This window comes from Pelodiscus sinensis, chromosome 29, assembly GCF_049634645.1.
Source record: "Pelodiscus sinensis isolate JC-2024 chromosome 29, ASM4963464v1, whole genome shotgun sequence".
Classification (NCBI taxonomy): Eukaryota; Metazoa; Chordata; order Testudines; family Trionychidae; genus Pelodiscus; species Pelodiscus sinensis.
The window spans coordinates 6,284,923-6,305,411 of NC_134739.1; the positions used below are offsets into that span (position 1 = coordinate 6,284,923).

The 20,489-nt window shown below is 62.0% G+C and overlaps 1 protein-coding gene across 1 annotated transcript in view; it reads left to right on the plus strand.

Annotated features, from left to right (window-relative positions):
* Positions 1–20,489, plus strand: part of ACE (angiotensin I converting enzyme) — a 56,248-nt gene that overhangs the window by 19,532 nt on the left and 16,227 nt on the right. The window contains exons 3-11 of the mRNA XM_075911171.1: positions 4,347–4,440; positions 5,321–5,464; positions 6,360–6,551; positions 9,628–9,725; positions 11,107–11,279; positions 13,615–13,838; positions 16,687–16,831; positions 17,677–17,775; positions 19,732–19,854. Coding sequence (XP_075767286.1) covers positions 4,347–4,440; positions 5,321–5,464; positions 6,360–6,551; positions 9,628–9,725; positions 11,107–11,279; positions 13,615–13,838; positions 16,687–16,831; positions 17,677–17,775; positions 19,732–19,854 — 1,292 coding nt within the window. The remainder of the gene's footprint in view (positions 1–4,346; positions 4,441–5,320; positions 5,465–6,359; positions 6,552–9,627; positions 9,726–11,106; positions 11,280–13,614; positions 13,839–16,686; positions 16,832–17,676; positions 17,776–19,731; positions 19,855–20,489) is intronic.

The following is a 20,489-nucleotide window of genomic DNA, read 5'->3' on the forward strand; positions in this document are numbered from 1 at the left end:
AATGGCTGCTCCTGCCCTTGGCTGGCAAGGCGGGCAGCCAAGTGGGGGAGACCAGGCTGGAGCAGCTACAACAGCCGCTCCCTTCCCTCAGGGGCTGCCGAAACACCGGCCCGAGCCCACGGGCCCCGCCGCTTGGGCCTTGAGTTCGCGCAGAGGCTCAGCGTGGCCGCACAAGGCCGCGGCGCTGACCGGGCAGCCCTTTGCCTTGGTGTAAGCGGCGGCGCGAGGTGGGCGGCGCTGGGGAATCGGACCCTCAGGCGCTCGGCGAGTTCCCAGGCCAGGCGTCAGACCACGTCTGCCACGCCGCGGCGAGGGGCACACCCAGGCAGCAGGGGTGAGGGGGCTCCGGGTGGAATTAGTCAGCGATGACTTGGCGAGAAGAGCGCTGCCTCCCGCCTGTCCACAGGTGCTGGGTGCGCCGGGGCTGTGGAGGGGGAAGAGCCCCCGGGGGCAGTGGAGCTGGGGGGAGGCTGTGAAGGGAGCAGCGCGGGGCTCTGACACTGGAGGCAGGGCGAGTGGCTGCCCCACGGAGCCCTTGCCACGGAGCGACGCCCTGGCAAAAGCGTTTACTAGCCAGGGCTGGCCCCAAAGGGTCCTGTTACCCTGTTACCCCAGCTAATCCCCTCGTTCTGCCCGCACCCGTTCATTCACTGCTGCAGGGGGAGAACACAACCCAGGCAAACAAGTGGAATCCGGAGTCGCCCCCGGCTTTTTAAGGAGAGACCCGACCTCCAGGGCACCCCCTTCTCCCCGTGCCAGGCAGAGCCAGCTCACACGGAGTGCTGCCTGCCCTGCCAAGCGCCACGCACGGCCGAACGGGAGGCAGACGGGAGTGGGGGGGAGGGGTGGGCACTGCGCAGGGGCTTGTCAGGTAGGAATGGGAAGGACTTGAGCCTCCTCTGCCCCACAGGTGCAAAGTGGTTTAAAGCCAAAACCCGCACCCACGGGGACAGGGGAGAGCCTTACACGCTCGCTTGGGCCATAGTGAAATTATTTGCACTGGTGGGAGTGTTTCACACCCGCAAAATGTCCCCTTCTTAAATGCCCTGTGGTGCGCTGCTGTGGCTGCTTTCATCCCTCCCCAGAGACAGTCGCATTTTGGTGACGGCCCAGGATAGGTTTCCTCTGCAAACAGGGGCAACATTTTCCAAGGAGCTCAGGGCCTGATTTTCATGGGCTCCCTGCCCACCATGGGTGGTTTAGAGGAGAGCTCCACGTGCCCCCAGAGAGCTGAAAATCTGCCCACTTGGTTAGGTGCCTGACTGGGAGCTGAGCTTCCCCAAAGAACCTGGGTCCGGTTTGCAGAGGGCATTGGGAAGCGCCAGGAAGCGATCCTGCGTAGAAGTGACTCGGTGATCCCACAGACCGGAGCTAGTGCTGCAGCCGTGCGCCAGCCGAAGGCCGGGAGTCCTGAGACTCACGACAGCTCTCCCTGCGAGAGAAGCCGCAGCCTCAGACATTCCGCAGGAGGAACAGAGGCAACAGCTGTTGACATCTCCTTCCTGCAGACTGGCGGTATTTATTGGTTCCCAGCTGATAAGGCTTGTAGTGAATGCAAAGGTTTCCCACCGCCCGTCTGCACTCAGCTGAAGGAAGGGCCAAACCCGGGCAAGTTCCTCTTCTAGGAATTGCAGTCGCTTGCGGGATGCAGAAAATGCCCCGTTGCTATTTTCTATTGCTGGCAGTGACCACAACCAATGTGAACGTCTCCCCAAACTTTGATCTTCACTCGTTAACGAAACCAAGCCAGCTGCTGCCGAAGAGGGAATGATGTTATAAATAGCCGCACTCTAGGCTATCGGAAGAGCTTCTTTTCAAAGGACTTTCAGATGGTGTCTTCGCAGAGCATGCCTGTCCTGCCAAGTGCTTCATGGCTAGTGCAAATCATTTTACCCACCACCGGAATGCAACCCCCTCTGGGGTGGGACACAGCAGCTGATACCACCCAGTGCTTTAGGATCAGACGCCATGAGGACCAGGCCACTGAAAGCTTAAGGAGAATTTTAGCAAGCAGGGTGGGATTTCCCAAACTGGAATGTGGCCAGAGCAATGAGACTAACAGTTCTACTCCTGTAAAAACCATTGTGGGATCTTTAATGGTCTCAGGCCTTAGCAGCAGCAGCAGGAGGGACCAGCTGGGATCAGGGTCCCATCAGTGTGCCAGGCGTTGCACGTCCACATGGTGAGAGACACCCCCTGCTCTAAAGAGCCAGTCACCTACATAGGAAGGGAGACAACTTGGCAGGGCCAGGAATACAGACCAACTTTTCGGTCTCAGTGTCTCATCCTTAGACCGCATGGACCCCTGCTTGCTGAACGCAACTCCCGTAGCTTCCTGGTCAATCCAGTTCCTGGACATCTGAGTGCCGCTAAAGTCAGCCCTACGGTGGGGGGGTTCACTGGGCGTAGCTACGTGGGCCACGGTCCCAGGCAATAGCTAGACTGGCCAGCCTGCCAAATGGTTCCCTGCTCAAAGAGAGATAGGGACTATGGGGCGTGGGGTTTTCCTTGGCCCACGGGCGAGTGTCCACACAGGTGCATTGGCAGAGCGGTGTGAGGCAGGGTCCTCGGGGTGCTGGAGAGGCATCGGTGAAGATGGGGAGTGGGTGTGAAAAGTGGGCGAGGAGGGCTGTTGCTGTAGATCGGGACGCGGGTGCACTAGTGAAGAGCTGTGTGTGCCGGGGGAGGGGGGCTAGGGTTAGTGGTGGGCGGCCCTCGTTTGCGGCCTGACCTAGGCTCGCCATGGCGGCCGGTTGTCGGGGCAGGATTGCTGAGTCAGGAGCCCAGGGTCACTGCGCGTTACGCTGACGCAGCTAATTCTGTGTCCTCTGAAACCTCCTGCATCACCATCCCTCGCTGTGGGGCGCTGACCCGGGTTTTGCCCGGGCAGGCTGAGGGACACGTGGCCTGGCACCTTCTAACCAGCCAGGTCGGCGCCCCCGTTTGCCCCTTATTTTAAGGTGCAATAACAATGTGCTCACACAAACATACATGCCCCCTTCATGCCCCCTTTCTGCCAAGTCATGTGCTCCCATCCCCCCCAAACCACATGCCTGCCCAACCTCCCCCCCCCACACACATTAAACTCACATACACACACACAGACACCCCCACCTGCGTTCCTGTTCACCCTCACAAACTCACTGACAAATCTACCTGCACGTACAGTTTTTTTCCCCACCACCACTAGGGATGCAATAGTGTAGTCGAGTAGCCAATAAGCAAAACCAGTTAATGCTACAGATACACACATTCCCCCCTGTGACAGCACGTTGGGGTTTTCCCGTCTCCTGCACCCCCGTAATGGCACGGACAGACTCCACCAGCCAGTAGAATAGAGGGAGTGTATTGCTTCTCCAGGATACAGCACAGCACAGATGTCATCTGGTTCCAGGGCAGGCCTAGGATGCCTCAGCCCCCTTTGAGATGGGGGAGACTGGGCCCCCAAATTCCAGCCCCTTTCCGTAGGCTGTCTCCTCCATGCTCCCAGACAGAAACTATCTCTCTTCCAGCCCTGCCCCCCAGCCAGGGGCGGCATTCCACCTTCCTTTGTTTCTCTCCCTGGGGGGTAGCTGGTCGGACAGGTTGAGAGACCCTTGCCTAGTGACTCATCCCCTGTCCTGCTGGGCCGTACTACAGACAGCAGCCAGTGGGGGTCACCCACTGCCCAGCATAGCAACCAGCAAGGTACCCCCCACTACGTCACCCCCCCCCCCCCCCCCCCCCACACACACACACCATTGCAAGTACATTTTTTAGCAGACTGGCCAGCAGTCTGTCTCAGTTCTGGTTCGGGCTGGGTCCAGGAGCTTAGCCCTCCCTTCCCTGGACAGGTGCTGCTGCCACCCCACGCTGCTGCCTCAGTATCAGAGGCAGCAGTGTGAGGCAACAGGCAGCCGGTCTGTGCAGGAAGCTTGTTTTTAAACTGGCTCCCCTCACAGACCAGCTCCCACCTGGCACCCGTGCTGCTGCCTCTGATACAGAGGCAGCAGCGTGGGATGGCAGGGGGCTACTCGGGATGGGGCCGGAGCGCACTAGAATAGTCGAGTAACCGATAAGAATTCATGCGGTTAATCGGCTGTTCAGTTAACCGATATTTAACATCCCTAACCACCACGGCCTCCTGCACGGTGCCCCCCTCCAGTCCACCAGCACCACAGTACGAGCATACACAACCTCCCTTCGGAAGGGACGTGCTCCCAGAACCGCTGACAGCCGCAGGGGGGCTGTCGCTACCCTCCCTCCTCCCCTTGTGCCTGACTCTGACCAGACCACCCGCGTGTCGACGGACGCCCCAGTTCCGCCGTCTTCCACCCCTGACATCCGCTTTTGCCTCCTCCCCCCAGTACAACACCATCCTGAGCGAGATGGACAACATCTATTCCACTGCCAAGGTGTGTCCTCCCAACCAGACCGCCAGCTGCTGGGCTCTGGATCCAGGTACGGCGCCGTCCCGTCCCACCGGGGTAGGAGCCCTCGGCCCGGGACTCAGTCGCTTTCTGAGCTTCGGGGCCCCTTGCTCAGGAAGGGGGTTTGAACCTGCATGGGGCTCTGCTGCAGCCAGTGGGAGCCTCCCAGGTTCAGGCCCTTCCTCGAGGCGGCGCTGCCTCCCGCTCGCTGGCCCCGTTGTCCTGGTGGAGGCTCAGACTCCTCGGTCCAGGCGGGCAGGGCAGAATCGCCCCCCTTTGCTGCAGGGTGCACAGGTGGCTGGGTATGTTGTGGGCCATTGACGTCTCAGGCACTGGGCAGGACAAGGTCTAACTAGAGAGCCCCAAATGCACCTTGGGGGGCCAGCTGCTGGGGGGGGAGCTGGAAGGTGGCGCCCCACCGGAGATGGGGTGAGGGAGGAGAAAGGGAGCGTCGGGCTGCTCCTGGCGGGTGTTAGAGCCGACACACCTGGCTGCATCCCAACCTCGGCGCCCTCCACAGCGGCCTGCTCCTGCTCCGCTTCCAGATGTCCAGCGCCCCCGATGTGGGGGGCTGTGTGGATCTGGCGGGTTTGTTCAGCATGCCACAGTCAAAGGGGCCATTGGAGGTCGGCCTGCAGACCCCTCCCCCCATTCCCGGGGGCTGGGCTGTGGCTCATTGTGAAGCCGGGAGACTTTCTGGCACCCCGACACGTGAGCGTGGGGCTCTAAGCTCAGGCCCGTCTCTGCTTGATCCTGACGGGGGTTCTTCCCCCCTTTCCCCTCCCCCCTGTGCCTGAGCAGCCAGGGACCTGCCAGCCCTAGGATGCTGGGGAGATCGGCTGTGGGTGGAAAGACGCTCCCCCCGTGAGAGCTGGCTTGGCCCTCTGACGTGTTTCCCTTTCCCGCCTCAGAGATAACTGACATCATGGCCACCTCCCGCAGCTACCAAAAGCTGCTCTACGCCTGGGAGGGCTGGCACAGCGCCGCCGGGAACCCCCTGAGGCCCAAGTACGAGGCGTTTGTGGCGTTGAGCAACGAGGCCTACAGGATGGACGGTAAGAGGGGCCTGGAGCCTCGAGTCGGGTCCCCTGCTATTGCAGGTGTCCCAGTCGCGACGGGGCTGCGTGTGGAAAAGCTTCCCAAAGCAGCCCCAACGTAGCCACGCCAGTGAGGGACAAGCACCCTCATGCTTCAGGGCATGAGCTGATCACTACCGGGGGTCAGGAACTTCTCCTCCCTGCACGCCCCCCCATCCGCGGTGCTGCATTGCAGGGAATGCGTTGAGGGGCGGCGCCTCTCGCCCGGGTGCACAACCGGCGCCCCTGGCACCCTGCTGCTGAAAGCGAGGAGAGTGCTGAGTTGCCCCTTCCCACGCCACAGCTGACACCGGGCGGCACAGGCGGCAGGATGCCGGCCTCGGTGGGCCCCCGGTCCGTTTCCGCATGGCGGCCGCTCGGCCCTGGGGTGCTTGCCGGGGCTCCGTTCCTTCATTCCTGCTGCCCTCCTGCTCCGCTAGACATTTGCGAGGTGGCACAAGACTAGCGAGGGAAAGAGAAGTGACCTCAGACTCTATCCCACTGCGCGAGATCCTGGGGTCTGGCCAGGCTCTGCTCGGAGCAGAGCTGGAGAGTGTACAGCAAAGGGAACTTTAGGATGGTGCTAACATAGCCAAGCAGGGTCATGGCCACGCCCCCTTTCCCCTCTGGCCACGCCCCTGATCAGTAGGACATGGGGGCTGAGCAGGGATGCAGTGCTGGCTCTGCACCAGCTGAGGATTTCCCTCATGCCCCCAGCCTTGCACCTCACCTGGAGGGCTGGGCGTCTCTACCCATTGGGTCAGCAGGCATCCCTGCTCCCCCGGGATAATTCTGGGTAGAAAGGCCAGGAGGGGCGGTCCCTGGGTCCGACTCGGCAGTTCACCGCGGCGGGCGCCGTGCTCTCCGTTGCCAGGTTTCAAGGACACCGGCGCTTACTGGCGCTCCTGGTACGACTCGCCCACTTTCGAGGACGATCTGGAGCAGCTGTACCACCAGCTGGAGCCCCTCTACCTGAACCTGCATGCCTTCGTCCGGAGGAAGCTGTATGAACGCTACGGCCCCAAGTTCATCAACCTCCAGGGCCCCATCCCTGCTCACTTACTGGGTAAGTGGGCCAAAGGCGAGGGCAGTAGCTGTCTCGGAAGGTTGGGGGTGCCCTGCAGATCTGGGGGGGCTGACGGTGTGCTAAGGGAACAGGGGAGACACGAGGTCGGCGAGGGGGGGCGGGGAGCGAGACGTGTTTGGGGAGGGGGAGGCAGGATGTGGGGAAGGCCTGCTTGTCCTGCTCTGGATACTGCATGTGCAAGGAAGGCTGCGCCCTGGGACGGGGCCATCCGTAGGTGTATGCAGCACATGCAGCTGCGTAGGCCACCTGAAAAGGTGGGGCACCAAGCGTGGGGTGCCCCTCTGCAGGTGCATGTGCGGGTGCACCTCCGGATAGCGCTGACCGCATCCACAGGCCCCTGTCTGGCCCAGCCCCTGCTAGGGCTGCCAGGTGTCCGGTATCACCCAGACAGTCCGGTATTTTCACCTCCTGGCCAGTAAAAAAAATTCAGAGAATTCTGGACACCTGACATGACTGGTATTTTCTGAATTTTTCCCCAGCCAGGAGGTGAAAATGCTGGGCAGCTGGCACCCCTACAAACACTCAGCACCTGCCCCTCCTGGCCCCTGAGCCCCCCAACCCTAGCCCCCATGCTTACCTGGTTCCCCAAAGCTGCTGTCACAAAATGGCTACAGCCAAAAGACCTAGGCTTCCCCTGGGGTCTTAGTGCTCAACTGCTCCCCTGTTCCTATCCCTGCACTCACTCTTAAAGGGACATGCTGAGTTTTTTTTGTTTTTGTTTTTTTGGTTTTTTTTGCTCAACAACTTTGGTCCCCCCCCCCCTTTCCCCAACAGAATTTTTTCCCCAGTGGTTTTTTTTTTTTGGGGGGGGGGTGTTCGGTATTTTTGTTTCAACCATCTGGCAACCCTAGTCCCTACCCCAGCGCTGCTCCCTTGGCCGGCAGCAGGGCTGCCCTCTCCCCACCCACGGGTTGGTCAGCCAGCGCTGAGCTGAGGGCTCCCTCCTGCCACACTGGGGTAGGGGTAGGCTCAACTCCGTGCCGACCCTCCAGAAAGCCCCAAGCCCGAGCCAGAGCCACGTGGGGATGGAGGGGCACAGGGGAAGCTCCGAGCTGCAGCAGAAGGCGGGGGGCAGGATGGGGGGTTCCATACATTGTAAGGGTGGCCCTGCCCTGAGGGAGTTGATACCAGCCGGAATTGACCTCAGGGCCTCTGGATCTATAGGCAGGCGCCTCCCCTGCCTGAGCTAAAGGGGCCTCGTTTTCTCCGATGGTGCTGCAGGCCACTCCCTGGTGCTGGTGGCAATCAGGCCACAGGAGCGGTGCAGCTGCCGTGCGGGGAGCACACGGTGCTCGGCTTGTTATCAGCCGGGAGCAGCTGCTCACAGCCGTTCCAGGCCTCCCCCAAGAGAGGAAAACAGCAGGGGGACGTCCCACGCAAACCCCAGCCCCGGGTCTGACCGGGCAGCACTGGGGCTGCAGCTGGAGGAAGGATTCCCAGCTGTTTCGCGCTGGGCAGATTCCCCCTCCCACCTGATTGTGCTAATTGCACGGCTGGGGTGTTGGCTGCGGGCCATGCGATTGGCTGGGGGAGGGGAAATGCATGGAGCCCCGCTCTGCACTCGGGCTTGCACAGATGCAGTGAATGACCCCAGCCTGGCCAAAGGGGGCAGGGGCGGGAAGCCCGGCCATTGGAAAGCTCTTGGCTCAGAGGATGGAAGCCAACCATGCCACCCTGCCCATCTCCACCCACCCCCACTGGCGCTAGGAACCCGCACACCCGGGATGGCCTGACACGGCTCGGGAAGCGATTTGCCTGCGATCACCCAGAGAGTCCATGGCAGGGCAGGCCACAACCCCGGGCCAGCCAGACTCCCAGTGCCGTGCTCTGACCATTGGACGGCGCTTCCTCGTCCGGCTGCAAGAGCAGATTGGGCAAACAGCTTTGGTCCATCCTGGCGGGTCCCCAAACAGCCGTATTTGCCTGCACCTCCGCAGGGACGGGGGGATCGCAGCTCCCGTTACCCAGAAACGCTGCCACGCGGCCAATGGGAGCTGCAGTCCCCGTACCTCGGAGACCCAGGTACGTTTAGCAGCAGCGGCCCACCAGGGGCTCACCCTGCTGAGCCCCTGCCTTTTCATTGCCCAGAGACAAGGAAGGAAACCTCCCCTCCCTCGGGTTGCCGCAGCGAAGCCGAAAGGAGCGGCAACGCGAGAGGAACCTGAGGGAGACGTCCCATCCCAAGGGCTCCTGCTGCTCTCCCAAGCACGCTTTCCCCGGGCCTAGCCCCCACAGGCAGCCACCTTGCTCTGGTCTGCTGGCTCTAGCGACGCCCAGCCCCCACAGGCAGCCACCTTGCTCTGGTCTGCTGGCTCCAGTCACGCCCAGCCCACGCAGGCAGCCATCTTGTTCTGGGCCGCTGGCTCCAGCCACGCCCAGCCCACGCAGGCAGCCATCTTGTTCTGGACCGCTGGCTCCAGCCACGCCCAGCCCAGCCCACGCAGGCAGCCATCTTGTTCTGGGCTGCTGGCTCCAGCCACGCCCAGCCCACGCAGGCAGCCATCTTGTTCTGGGCCGCTGGCTCCAGCCACGCCCAGCCCACGCAGGCAGCCATCTTGTTCTGGTCTGCTGACTCCAGCCACGCCCAGCCCGTGCAGGTAGCCATCTTGTTCTGGGCCGCTGGCTCCAGCCACGCCCAGCCCACGCAGGCAGCCATCTTGTTCTGGGCCGCTGGCTCCAGCCACGCCCAGCCCACGCAGGCAGCCATCTTGTTCTGGTCTGCTGACTCCAGCCACGCCCAGCCCGTGCAGGTAGCCATCTTGTTCTGGGCCGCTGGCTCCAGCCACGCCCAGCCCACGCAGGCAGCCATCTTGTTCTGGGCCGCTGGCTCCAGCCACGCCCAGCCCACGCAGGCAGCCATCTTGTTCTGGTCTGCTGACTCCAGCCACGCCCAGCCCGTGCAGGCAGCCATCTTGTTCTGGGCCGCTGGCTTCAGCCACACCCAGCCCGTGAGTGTGCGGAGGGGCCCTGTGCGCTCTCCGCTCTGTTCTGCTTCCCAGGGCCTGGCCCGGCTGCTACCGCAGCAAACCCCTAAACAGTTCTGTTCCCTCGCCAGGCAACATGTGGGCCCAGCAGTGGAACAACATCTACGACATGATGGTCCCCTTCCCGGACAAGCCCAACCTGGATGTCACCAGCACCATGGTGCAGCAAGTAAGGCCTGGCTGCCCCTCGCGGCCGCGGCTTAGCCGGTCGCCCCCAAGGCCTGGCCGGGGGCTGGAGGTAGAGGCAGGCAGGCTGGAGGAGGCCCCCCTGCTGCCCGGAGTGAGGACGAGCCACGTTGCTCGCCGGGTTGCCGGGCCAGGCCTGGTGCGTTTTGCTCCCTAGACGGCCTCGTGCCAACTCCCCGGCGGCCTCCAAGCGACTCCAAGGCCAGAAGGGAGCACTGTGATCGCCGAGGGCCTGCGTCGCACGGGCCGGAGGACGCCCTGCAGCCGAGCTGGTCTTTTCATATCCAGCGTGGCCCCTGACCGCTGTGGGCAGAGCACCCCCCATTGCCCCGGGCACCCATGGGCTCCCCCAACCCGGCACCCCCAGGCTGTGCTTGCTTTGTGCCTGCACTGTGCCCCTTTGCCCGACCTCTGCGCAGCGCCCCCTTCCTCCCAACCCTTGCACTGTCCTCCCACCTGCCCCCAGCCCTGCTACACTGCCCCCCCGCCCAGTGCCCTGCACCCCCTTTGCCAGCAACACCCACGCCCAGTTGCCCCTCGCCCTCTGGCTACAGCGCCCTGGGCATGGGCCCGTTTGCCCAGCCGTAAGCCTGACCCGAGGCCCAGGGGAGTGACCAAGGCCAGGAGAAAGCAGGCGCAAGCGGGGAAGGGGAGTGTGCAGTTAGGGGCGGTGCAAGGAATCTCTCCCTTGGCCCGCGGAGGCAGTGAGGCAAAGGCAGCGGGATCCCGACCCCCAAGGGAGCTGTCAGCCCTCGCCGGGCCCTGGGAGGAACAGTTCTGCGCGGGGCGGGGGAGGGGTCTGAGGACACGGCCGCGGTTTATCACTGGGCCGCCCTGAGCAATGGGCCTGTGCTCTGGGGCTGGCGATCAGCGGCCAGCGGCTCCTTCCTGGCGGCTCTGCCCCGGGAAGCCAGTGCCCCGGGGGCCTTTCCTCCTGCGGTCACTGCTCCCAGAAGCCCAGCAGTGACCCGTTCCCAGTGGCGGAGCCCAGGGCAAATCTCCTCTTCTGGGGAGGGGCTGATAAAAGGCTGCCAAGGATCAAGCCGCATTGGCTGCCCGCCCAGACTCTCTGAGGCCAGATCCAGGCGAGGGAACGTCACGTCCGGTGCACGGCGAGGGCACAGACTGGGTCAAACTCCTGCTGGGGGCAGCTGTGTGGCCGTTCTGGGGATCGGACCCAGGGAGGAATATGGCCCAAGCCAGAGGAACAAGTGAGAAAACGGAGAAAGGGGGGAAGAGAAGCAGGAGACCCTCCCGCTGCTGAGGCGGGTGCCGGGTGACTGTCCCGGAGAGCCCCAGCTCCGGCCCCCGGGCAGCCTCCTCCTAGCGCGTGTAACGCTGCTTCCTTGGCCCTGCCCGCCCAGAACTGGAACGCCACGCACATGTTCCGGGTCTCCGAGGAGTTCTTCACCTCGCTGGGCCTGATGCCCATGCCGCCCGAGTTCTGGGAGAAGTCCATGCTGGAGAAGCCGTCGGACGGGCGGGAGGTGGTGTGCCACGCCTCCGCCTGGGACTTCTACAACCGCAAGGACTTCAGGTGCGGGAGGCCAGGCCCCTCAGCGAGAGAAGCTAGGGGGCCATTTGAGCCCCCACGCAGCTGGGGGAAGGGCACAAGAGCCACGTTAGCTCCATGGGCGGCCGGTAATGCGGGCAAAGGAAGGCACAGCCTTCCCAAAATTGCATGTGCATCCCAGCCACCAGGGAGGGCTGGGGCTGCAGCGTGGCAGCCCTGCTCCCTGGCTGCTAGGGAGGGCTGGAGCCAGGCCACAGCACGGCAACCCCGGGCCTCCAGGTGGCTAGGAAGGATGGGGCTAGGGGTGGGCGGGGCTTGAGTCCAGGGGCGGGGCCTCAGGCAGAAGAGGTGGGGCTGGGGCTTCCCTTCCGCAGCTGGGCCTTCACCTGCCACCCATAGTGCAGCTCTGCAAGGAATCTGGTAGGGGGAGGGAGCTGGGTATGCCACCCGCCAGGGAATGCCTGGCCTCAGTTTCCCAGTCCTGCCCCAGGGTGCTCTCCTCCTAGCAGCTCCCGAGGTAGGAGTTAGTCCTGGTCAGCGCATACTGGCATAGCTACATCCGTCAGGAGTGTGACCCCCTGTACCTCCTAGCCACGTAACCGTGCCAACAACCCCCATTAGTGACCCCCACGCCTGCAGCTCCTAGCCATGTACCCATGACAGCAACCCCCATGAGTAACCCCCGCCTTAGACCTCCTAGCCACGTAACCATGACAGCAACCCTCATGAGTAACCCCCGCCTTAGACCTCCTAGCCATGTAACCATGACAGCAACCCCCATGAGTAACCCCCGCCTTAGACCTCCTAGCCACGTAACCATGACAGCAACCCTCATGAGTAACCCCCGCCTTAGACCTCCTAGCCACGTAACCATGACAGCAACCCTCATGAGTAACCCCCGCCTTAGACCTCCTAGCCACGTAACCATGACAGCAAACCTCATGAATAACCCCCGCCTTAGACCTCCTGGCCACGTAACCATGACAGCAACCCCCATGAGTAACCCCCTGCCTTAGACCTCCTAGCCACGTAACCATGACAGCAACCCCCATGAGTAACCCCCGCCTTAGACCTCCTAGCCACGTAACCATGACAGCAACCCCCATGAGTAACCCCCGCCTTAGACCTCCTAGCCACGTAACCATGACAGCAACCCTCATGAGTAACCCCCCACCTGCACCTCCTAGCCACGTAACCATGACAGCAACCCCCATGAGTAACCCCTGCCTTAGACCTCCTAGCCACGTAACCATGGCAGCAACCCTCATGAGTAACCCCTGCCTTAGACCTCCTAGCCACGTAACCATGACAGCAACCCTCATGAGTAACCCCCGCCTTAGACCTCCTAGCTACGTAACCATGACAGCAACCCCCATGAATAACCCCTGCCTTAGACCTCCTAGCCACATAACCATGACAGCAACCCTCATGAGTAACCCCCTGCCTTAGACCTCCTAGCCACGTAACCATTACAGCAACCCCCATGAATAACCCCTGCCTTAGACCTCCTAGCCACGTAACCATGACAGCAACCCCCATGAATAACCCCTGCCTTAGACCTCCTAGCCACGTAACCATGACAGCAACCCCCATGAGTAACCCCCTGCCTTAGACCTCCTAGCCACGTAACCATGACAGCAACCCTCATGAGTAACCCCTGCCTTAGACCTCCTAGCCACGTAACCATGACAGCAACCCCCATGAGTAACCCCCGCCTGCAGCTCTAGCCACGTAACCACGACAGCAACCCCCATGAATAACCCCCCACCTGCACCTCCTAGCCACGTAACCATGACAGCAACCCCCATGGGTGACACATCTCCTAGCCACATAACCATGGTGGACACCCCCATGAGTGGCCCCCCCACATCTCCTAGCCACATAACCATGACAGCAATGCCCCCAGAACAGATGCAGTTATGGGGTGGGGGGGCTTCTGTCTGCATGGCTCCCGTGTTCCCATCCCAGCAGAACTCCCTGTCCTGTGCCTATGCTCCGGGCTGTCCCATAGCTGCCACCTTCGCAGCAGCTGCCAACGAAGGTCGTGTTCCCATCTGGCTTAGAAACCCAGGTTTTCCCCTTTCCACCCACATCACCCTCCTGGGTTCCACATTGCAGTGACCCCCCCCCTCCCAGCACCCTAGGGTCCCTGGGGGTGTGGGAGAGCAATGGGGTATTCTCCATCCCCCGTAGGCCAGCATTCCCAGCGGGCGTGGGGGCTGCGCGGGTTGGTGACTCTCCCTGCTGGGAAAGCTGGCTCCCTCCCTCCCGGGGTGTATCCTGGGAGTGTGTGGGGACAGGCGGCTCAGGCCCTTTCCAAAGGGTGCCTGCAGCCAGGACTCTGCCCTTTGCCCTGCAGGATCAAGCAGTGCACCACGGTCACCATGGAGCAGCTCTTTACGGTGCACCACGAGATGGGGCACGTTGAGTACTACCTGCAGTACAAGGACCAGCCGGTCTCCTTCCGCAGCGGGGCCAACCCCGGCTTCCACGAGGCCATCGGCGATGTCCTGAGCCTGTCGGTCTCCACCCCCGGCCACCTCCAGAAGATTCAGCTCCTCAACCACGTGACCCAGGACACAGGTACTAGCGGGGATCTGGATACCCCGGGCAGGCGGCAGGGAGAGGGCAGGGTGGGCAGGGGCAGCAGCGTGAGCAGAGAGCTCCCGTTCATGCACAGGTGTCTTTAGGCTGCAGGGGGCTGGGCTCCCAGCTGCCCTGTCGTGCCAGCTCTTGTGCACTAAGCCTGTCGCACGTGGGCTGGTCTGTGTGAGTGTCCGAGCCCAGAGGTAGCTCTGGTGGGATTTTCCCCTTTTGCCTCCGAGAGCTTCGAACCACCTTCATTTCCTGCTTTCCAGGCTGGTGCAGCACATACATCCTAGACCGGTGCCTTTCTTTCCATCCACCCCAGCACTTGTGCAGCATTCTTAAATGGAGAGATCTCCACACACATCCCAGAGGTGCATGAGCACCTTTGCCGCCCTTTGACAAAAGGAAAAACGAAGGGAGTAGAGGGGATAAGTGATGTGACCGAGGACACCCAGCAAGTCTGTGGCAGAGCTTACAGGACTCCCCGGCAGTTCTGACTGACAGGCCCCTCCTGCTAACAATTAGCTCATGTTGCCTCCCCTGGCTGCACCCAAAAGTAATAGCCTAGAGCCTCAGCGGGTGCCATTTGGCCTGACTCCATTGACACCAGATGAGGATCTGGGCCTGGCAGTCCAGAGATGTGGGCAGCAGGGAGGGGCCATGAATCTAAGGAACCCGGCTGGCATCCTCCAGGGCAGCTGTTCTCTTTCCCTTCCAAAGAATGCTCCTTTCCTGCCCCCATCCCCATCCCACTCCAGCCTGTTGGGGGGAGATTCAGGGCTCGCCTGGCCCTCCCCCACCCTGCAGTCCTGGCAGTTGCTCACTGAGGGGCCAGCAGGACAAACAGCTCAGTTCAATAAGCCAGGCAGCTCCAGGCTGCCCAGCGAAGGGAGTGTCTTTGCGGGGAGGAGGCGGAGGAGTGGGAGAGCTGGTGTGATTAGGTCCAGCAAAGGTCACTGGCAATTAAGTTCTTCTGATGAGCACGGATGATTTGCTGTGGGGGGGGTTGGTCGCTGGGGCCTCGCTGCCTGTGATCTCGGAGCCTGAGAGTCTAGTCCGGGCCCTGTGCGCTGTGGGTCAAACGCTGGGACCTAGGCAGCCCTTACCCAGGGAAATCTGCCCCCGGGCCTGAGCCCTCTGGCTCCCGTGGGGGTTGGTGTGCTCAGCCCAGGGGCGCGAGGAGACGTTTCCCCACAATAAGGAATCTGGGTTTGTCCTTAAGCCTGGCACGGCCCCGGGAATGCTCAGACCTCGCTTACTCTGATGCCAAGCAGGGTTCGTGGGGCTGCCCCAGCCGGGGGCGGGAGGGTCCCAAACCATGTGCAGAGCCAGATGCCCCGTTCTGAAAGGGGCCCCAAAGCAGCCCCTGGCGTTGCAAGCTCCGGGAAGCGCAGGGAGCCAACTGGCCCCCTGCCCAGACATCGGGATGCCAGTATCGGCGCCTCTGATGGACTCCTACAGTAGCACCACAGGGTGCTCCATCGCAGGCCAGTGGGGAACCAGGACTCAGGCTTGAAGCAAGCCCTTCTCCTTCCCCCCAGAGTGTCGCCCCTGTAGGCAGCTGCTCTGCAGAGGAAGGAACATTCCTGGGATGCGATTTGTGGGATCCACGAACTGGAGGGAAAAGGGGAGGGGGAAGAGGGTGGGTGTGGAGAGAAAGGACTGAGGGAAGGTTGGAGCCATCAGCCAGTCTCAGAGGGTATGTCTACACTACCCTTCTATTTCGAACTAGGGGGGTAATGTAGGCATACCGCAATTGCAAATGAAGCCCGGGATTTGAATTTCCCGGGCTTCATTTGCATAAGCCGGGCGCCGCCATTTTTAAATCCCAGCTGGTTCGAACCCCGTCCTGCGCGGCTACACGCGGCACGAACTAGGTAGTGCGAACTAGGCTTCCTAGTTCGAACTACCGTTACTCCTCATTCCACGAGGAGTAACGGTAGTTCGAACTAGGAAGCCTAGTTCGAACTACCTAGTTCGTGCCCCGTGTTGCCGCGCAGGACGGGGTTCGAACGAGCGGGGATTTAAAAATGGCGGCGCCCGGCTTATGCAAATGAAGCCCGGGAAATTCAAATCCCGGGCTTCATTTGCAATTGCGGTATGCCTACATTACCCCCCTAGTTCGAAATAGAAGGGTAGTGTAGACATACCCAGAGGTGAGAGAGTCCAATCAAAACAGTAGAAAGTTCCCTGAAAGTCCCCAGTGTCCTGCTTTGGCTGCTTCTGCACCCGCCAGCCCGAGTCTCTAGCCTGGCATGTGCCTGCCACGTAGGTTGGTCTGTTTACATCTCTCCCGGTACGTCGAGGCAGCAGGGCTAAAGGCGAATGAAGCGGCGCGACTCCAGTTACGTCAATGGTGTCGCTGAAGTCGAAATAGCCTTATGCGGCTCTCGGCACAGCAGGAAGTTGAGGGAAGAGCCCTCTCCCTCTGACGTTCCGTACTCCCTGTGAAACGAGGGCTACAGCGTCGGAGTAAGACGTCCTCCCGCTCGGCACCATTTCGAAATAACGGTGTGTAGTGTAGACGCGCACTGTGCGGTGTCGGAATAACGCTGCTGTGTAGACGTACCCTCGGGGACCTGCCGACTTCCAAAGCCAGCCTGTGCCCTGGTGGAGACCCCCCGGGCTGACAGAAGACTTCTTCTATCCCCCGCGTGGGTCCAAATATGTGGGGTTTTTTGGTGGGGAAAAAGCCCTGCACCTGTGTCACGAGGCCATTTCAGTCCCCACTCCTCCCAGCCCAGGAGCTGCCTGTGTGTATCTCCCACCTGCAGGGACCTGGGGCTAATGTCTGCAGCCCCCAGGTTCCTGCCCCACTTCCCTCCGGCTCTGATTCTTGCAGAGAGTGACATCAACTACCTGCTGAAAATGGCCCTGGAGAAGATCGCCTTCCTCCCCTTCGGTTACCTCATCGACCAGTGGCGCTGGAATGTCTTCAGCGGCCGCACCCCTCCCAGCCGCTACAACTACGACTGGTGGTATCTGAGGTACTGGGCTCGCTGGGGGGAAGGCAGACGGGTGCATGGGCCCATGAATGTGGGCGGGTCCGTGTCTTCCCACACGTGTGCGTGTGCATGTGCGAACATGCGTGTGGGAAGCGTGAAGAGTGGTGTGCTACTTCTGGCTTGGCAGATGCACCGTGCAAACAGCTGGCGAGCGCTTGGGGGGGGGGGGCTGGATTAGTTCACCCTCGGTCCCAGAGTGGGCTGACGTGAACCGAAGCAGGGTCACTAGCATTTTACCCTGGAGAACTGGGGCTGTGGCTGGAGAAACTGACCAAGCACCAGACCCAAATCTGTCCTTGATATGGGTGGGTCAGATACCCTTGAGCAGCCAGTACAGCTGATGGAACCAGAAGGGGAGAAGCCTTGTGACAAAGGCATCTCCCGTAATGTTGCTGAGAGGGGAGAGACCTGATCTCTCACAAGGGAGCATGTTCCTAGCCCTGGGACCAGGCCAGTACTCTGGTAGTGGAATGGGCGGACAGGTACAGCTGTAGGTAGATGGAGGAGGGAGGTGTACATGTGGATACTTGCATGCGTATGTTTGGGTGAAGATGCATGGATGGATGGGTACGTATGTGGGCCGGCGGGTGGATGGGTGTGTGTGTGGGCAGGCGGATGGATATGTGGATGGTTGGGTATCTTTGTGGGCGGGGGGGGGTTAGATGTACAGCAGTATCTTGAATTAAGCCCCGGTTGCTCATCACCCCTCTTCCTTCTTGCTCCCTATTTGCTCTTCATGCACCAAGTGTGGCTCTTCTGTCTGATTCTTTCATGCTCCTGCTAATGCCGTTCATTTTGTCCATCCACCCAAACCCTGTGTTTTACAGAACAAAATATCAGGGCATCTGTCCTCCCATTGCAAGGAACGAAACCAACTTCGACCCTGGTGCAAAGTTTCACATCCCTGGCAACACCCCCTACATCAGGTACTGGAGCTGTCTGTGACTTGGACCACTGGTGGGGGCGGCGTGTTGGGCCAGTCCGCTGGCCTGAATTTGACAAGGCTCAAGTCAAGTTCTGTGGGGCACGTTTATCTGTGTCACATAAGCCCCGGGGAGTGCCTCTGGGGAGCTGTCTGGATCAGGCAGGGTCTCCTAGATCCACAGCGAGGGGTATGCGCAGAGCTCAGCGTACCTTGCTGCCTTTCCAGCTGGGAGTTCTGAAGGCCAGGAGAGAGACCCGCTGGCTACGCTGGGTGGGCCCCACTCTGGATAATAAGGGGTGAACCTGCCGTGTACTAGCTAAGGTGTATGTGGCTGGGCCCTAGTGAGAATTAAAAGCCTTAAAATTAGTGACAGCTCCTGGAGATTTTCGTAAAGAGCCCAGGAAACCTGAAGGTGTTCCATGTTTGTAATGGCAGAGCACAGTCACCAGCAGAGGTGTGGGGACCCAGCTGTGCAGTGACAGGGAGCGCTGTGGGGCAGGATTGGAGCACGGTGCGGCGTGGGGACCCAGCTGTGCAGTGACAGGGGGCGCTGTGGGGCAGGGTTGGAGCTCGGTGCGGCCTGGGGACCCAGCTGTGCAGTGACAGGGAGCACTGTGGGGCAGGGTTGGAGCACGGTGCGGCGTGGGGACCCAGCTGTGCAGTGACAGGGGGCGCTGTGGGGCAGGATTGGAGCACGGTGCGGCGTGGGGACCCAGCTGTGCAGTGACAGGGGGCGCTGTGGGGCAGGGTTGGAGCTCGGTGCGGCCTGGGGACCCAGCTGTGCAGTGACAGGGAGCACTGTGGGGCAGGGTTGGAGCACGGTGCGGCGTGGGGACCCAGCTGTGCAGTGACAGGGGGCGCTGTGGGGCAGGGTTGGAGCACGGTGCGGCGTGGGGACCCAGCTGTGCAGTGACAGGGGGCGCTGTGGGGCAGGGTTGGAGCACGGTGCGGCGTGGGGACCCAGCTGTGCAGTGACAGGGGGCGCTGTGGGGCAGGATTGGAGCACGGTGCGGCGTGGGGACCCAGCTGTGCAGTGACAGGGGGCACTGTGGGGCAGGATTGGAGCACGGTGCAGCCTGAGGACCCAGCTGTGCAGTGACAGGGGGCGCTGTGGGGCAGGATTGGAGCACGGTGCGGCGTGGGGACCCAGCTGTGCAGTGACAGGGGGCGCTGTGGGGCAGGATTGGAGCACGGTGCGGCGTGGGGACCCAGCTGTGCAGTGACAGGGGGCACTGTGGGGCAGGATTGGAGCACGGTGCAGCCTGAGGACCCAGCTGTGCAGTGACAGGGGGCGCTGTGGGGCAGGATTGGAGCACGGTGCAGCCTGAGGACCCAGCTGTGCAGTGACAGGGGGCGCTGTGGGGCAGGATTGGAGCACGGTGCGGCGTGGGGACCCAGCTGTGCAGTGACAGGGGGCGCTGTGGGGCAGGATTGGAGCACGGTGCAGCCTGAGGACCCAGCTGTGCAGTGACAGGGGGCACTGTGGGGCAGGATTGGAGCACGGTGCAGCCTGAGGACCCAGCTGTGCAGTGACAGGGGGCGCTGTGGGGCAGGATTGGAGCACGGTGCAGCCTGAGGACCCAGCTGTGCAGTGACAGGGGGCGCTGTGGGGCAGGATTGGAGCACGGTGCGGCGTGGGGACCCAGCTGTGCAGTGACAGGAGACCAGACAGATGTGCAGGGAGAGCAGGTGAAATGCAGCTGGTGCTTCCGTCTGCTCCCCTCCTCCCTTCCCCTCTGTCAGCACAGAAACCCAGCTCCGACTCTGGGCACATTATGGCCGGGCCCGAGAACACATCCAGGGATACGCCGAACGTATACAGCGGGGGGAGGGGCAAAGAGACAGGGGGGGACAAAAGGTCGGGGGGGCTCCTCCCCACAGGGGAGATCGGCGGCTGTCTCCTTGCTCCCATCACCCAGCCCTGAGCCTGCGGCTGTGGCCCTTGCTTTCTTCCCAGGTACTTTGTGAGCTTTATCCTGCAGTTCCAGTTCCACAAGGCCCTGTGCGAAGCCGCCAACCACACCGGCCCCCTGCACACCTGCGACATCTACATGTCCAAAGAAGCCGGAGCCAAACTCAGGTGAGGGCCGCCGAAGGCAGGGGGAGGGGCCCGGCCCGAGCAGGGGGCTTGGGAGAGGCCACCAGGGCGCCCGGAAGGCCGGGGGAGGGGGATGTTCTTCATGCCCCCCCGGCCTCTCTCACTTGTTCCCTCTGAAGCAACTGGTTTGCAGACATGTTGGTGGTGCCCAGAACATCCAGAGCCCGCACCCCTCCCCCGCTCAAATCCCCTCCCCCACCTGCCTAAGAATCTGGGAGGGTGTTTCGATCGGGGAGGGGTGCAGGCTCTGGGAGGAACCTGGGGTATTGGGGTGCAGCAAGGGTGGGTGCAGGCTCTTGGAGGGAATTGGGGCCTTGGGGGCAGGAGGAATGAGGGGGGCAGACTCTGCGGTGGAGTGTGGGTGCAGGCTCTTACCGGGGCAGAGATGCAGGAGGGGGTGCGAGTGCCGGGCTCTATGAGGAAGTTTGGGGGCTGGAGTGGGACAGGATGGGGGGCCAGAAGGGAGGTGCAGGCTTTCAAAGGAGTGGGATGCATGAGGCGAGGCGGGGGGGAGCCTCACTTCCCAGGGGGTCTCCGCACGCTGCTGCCTGCCAGCCCCACATACATTCCCGGTCCCTGCCTGCCAGCTCCCGGGCGATTTCAAACACCACCGGGAG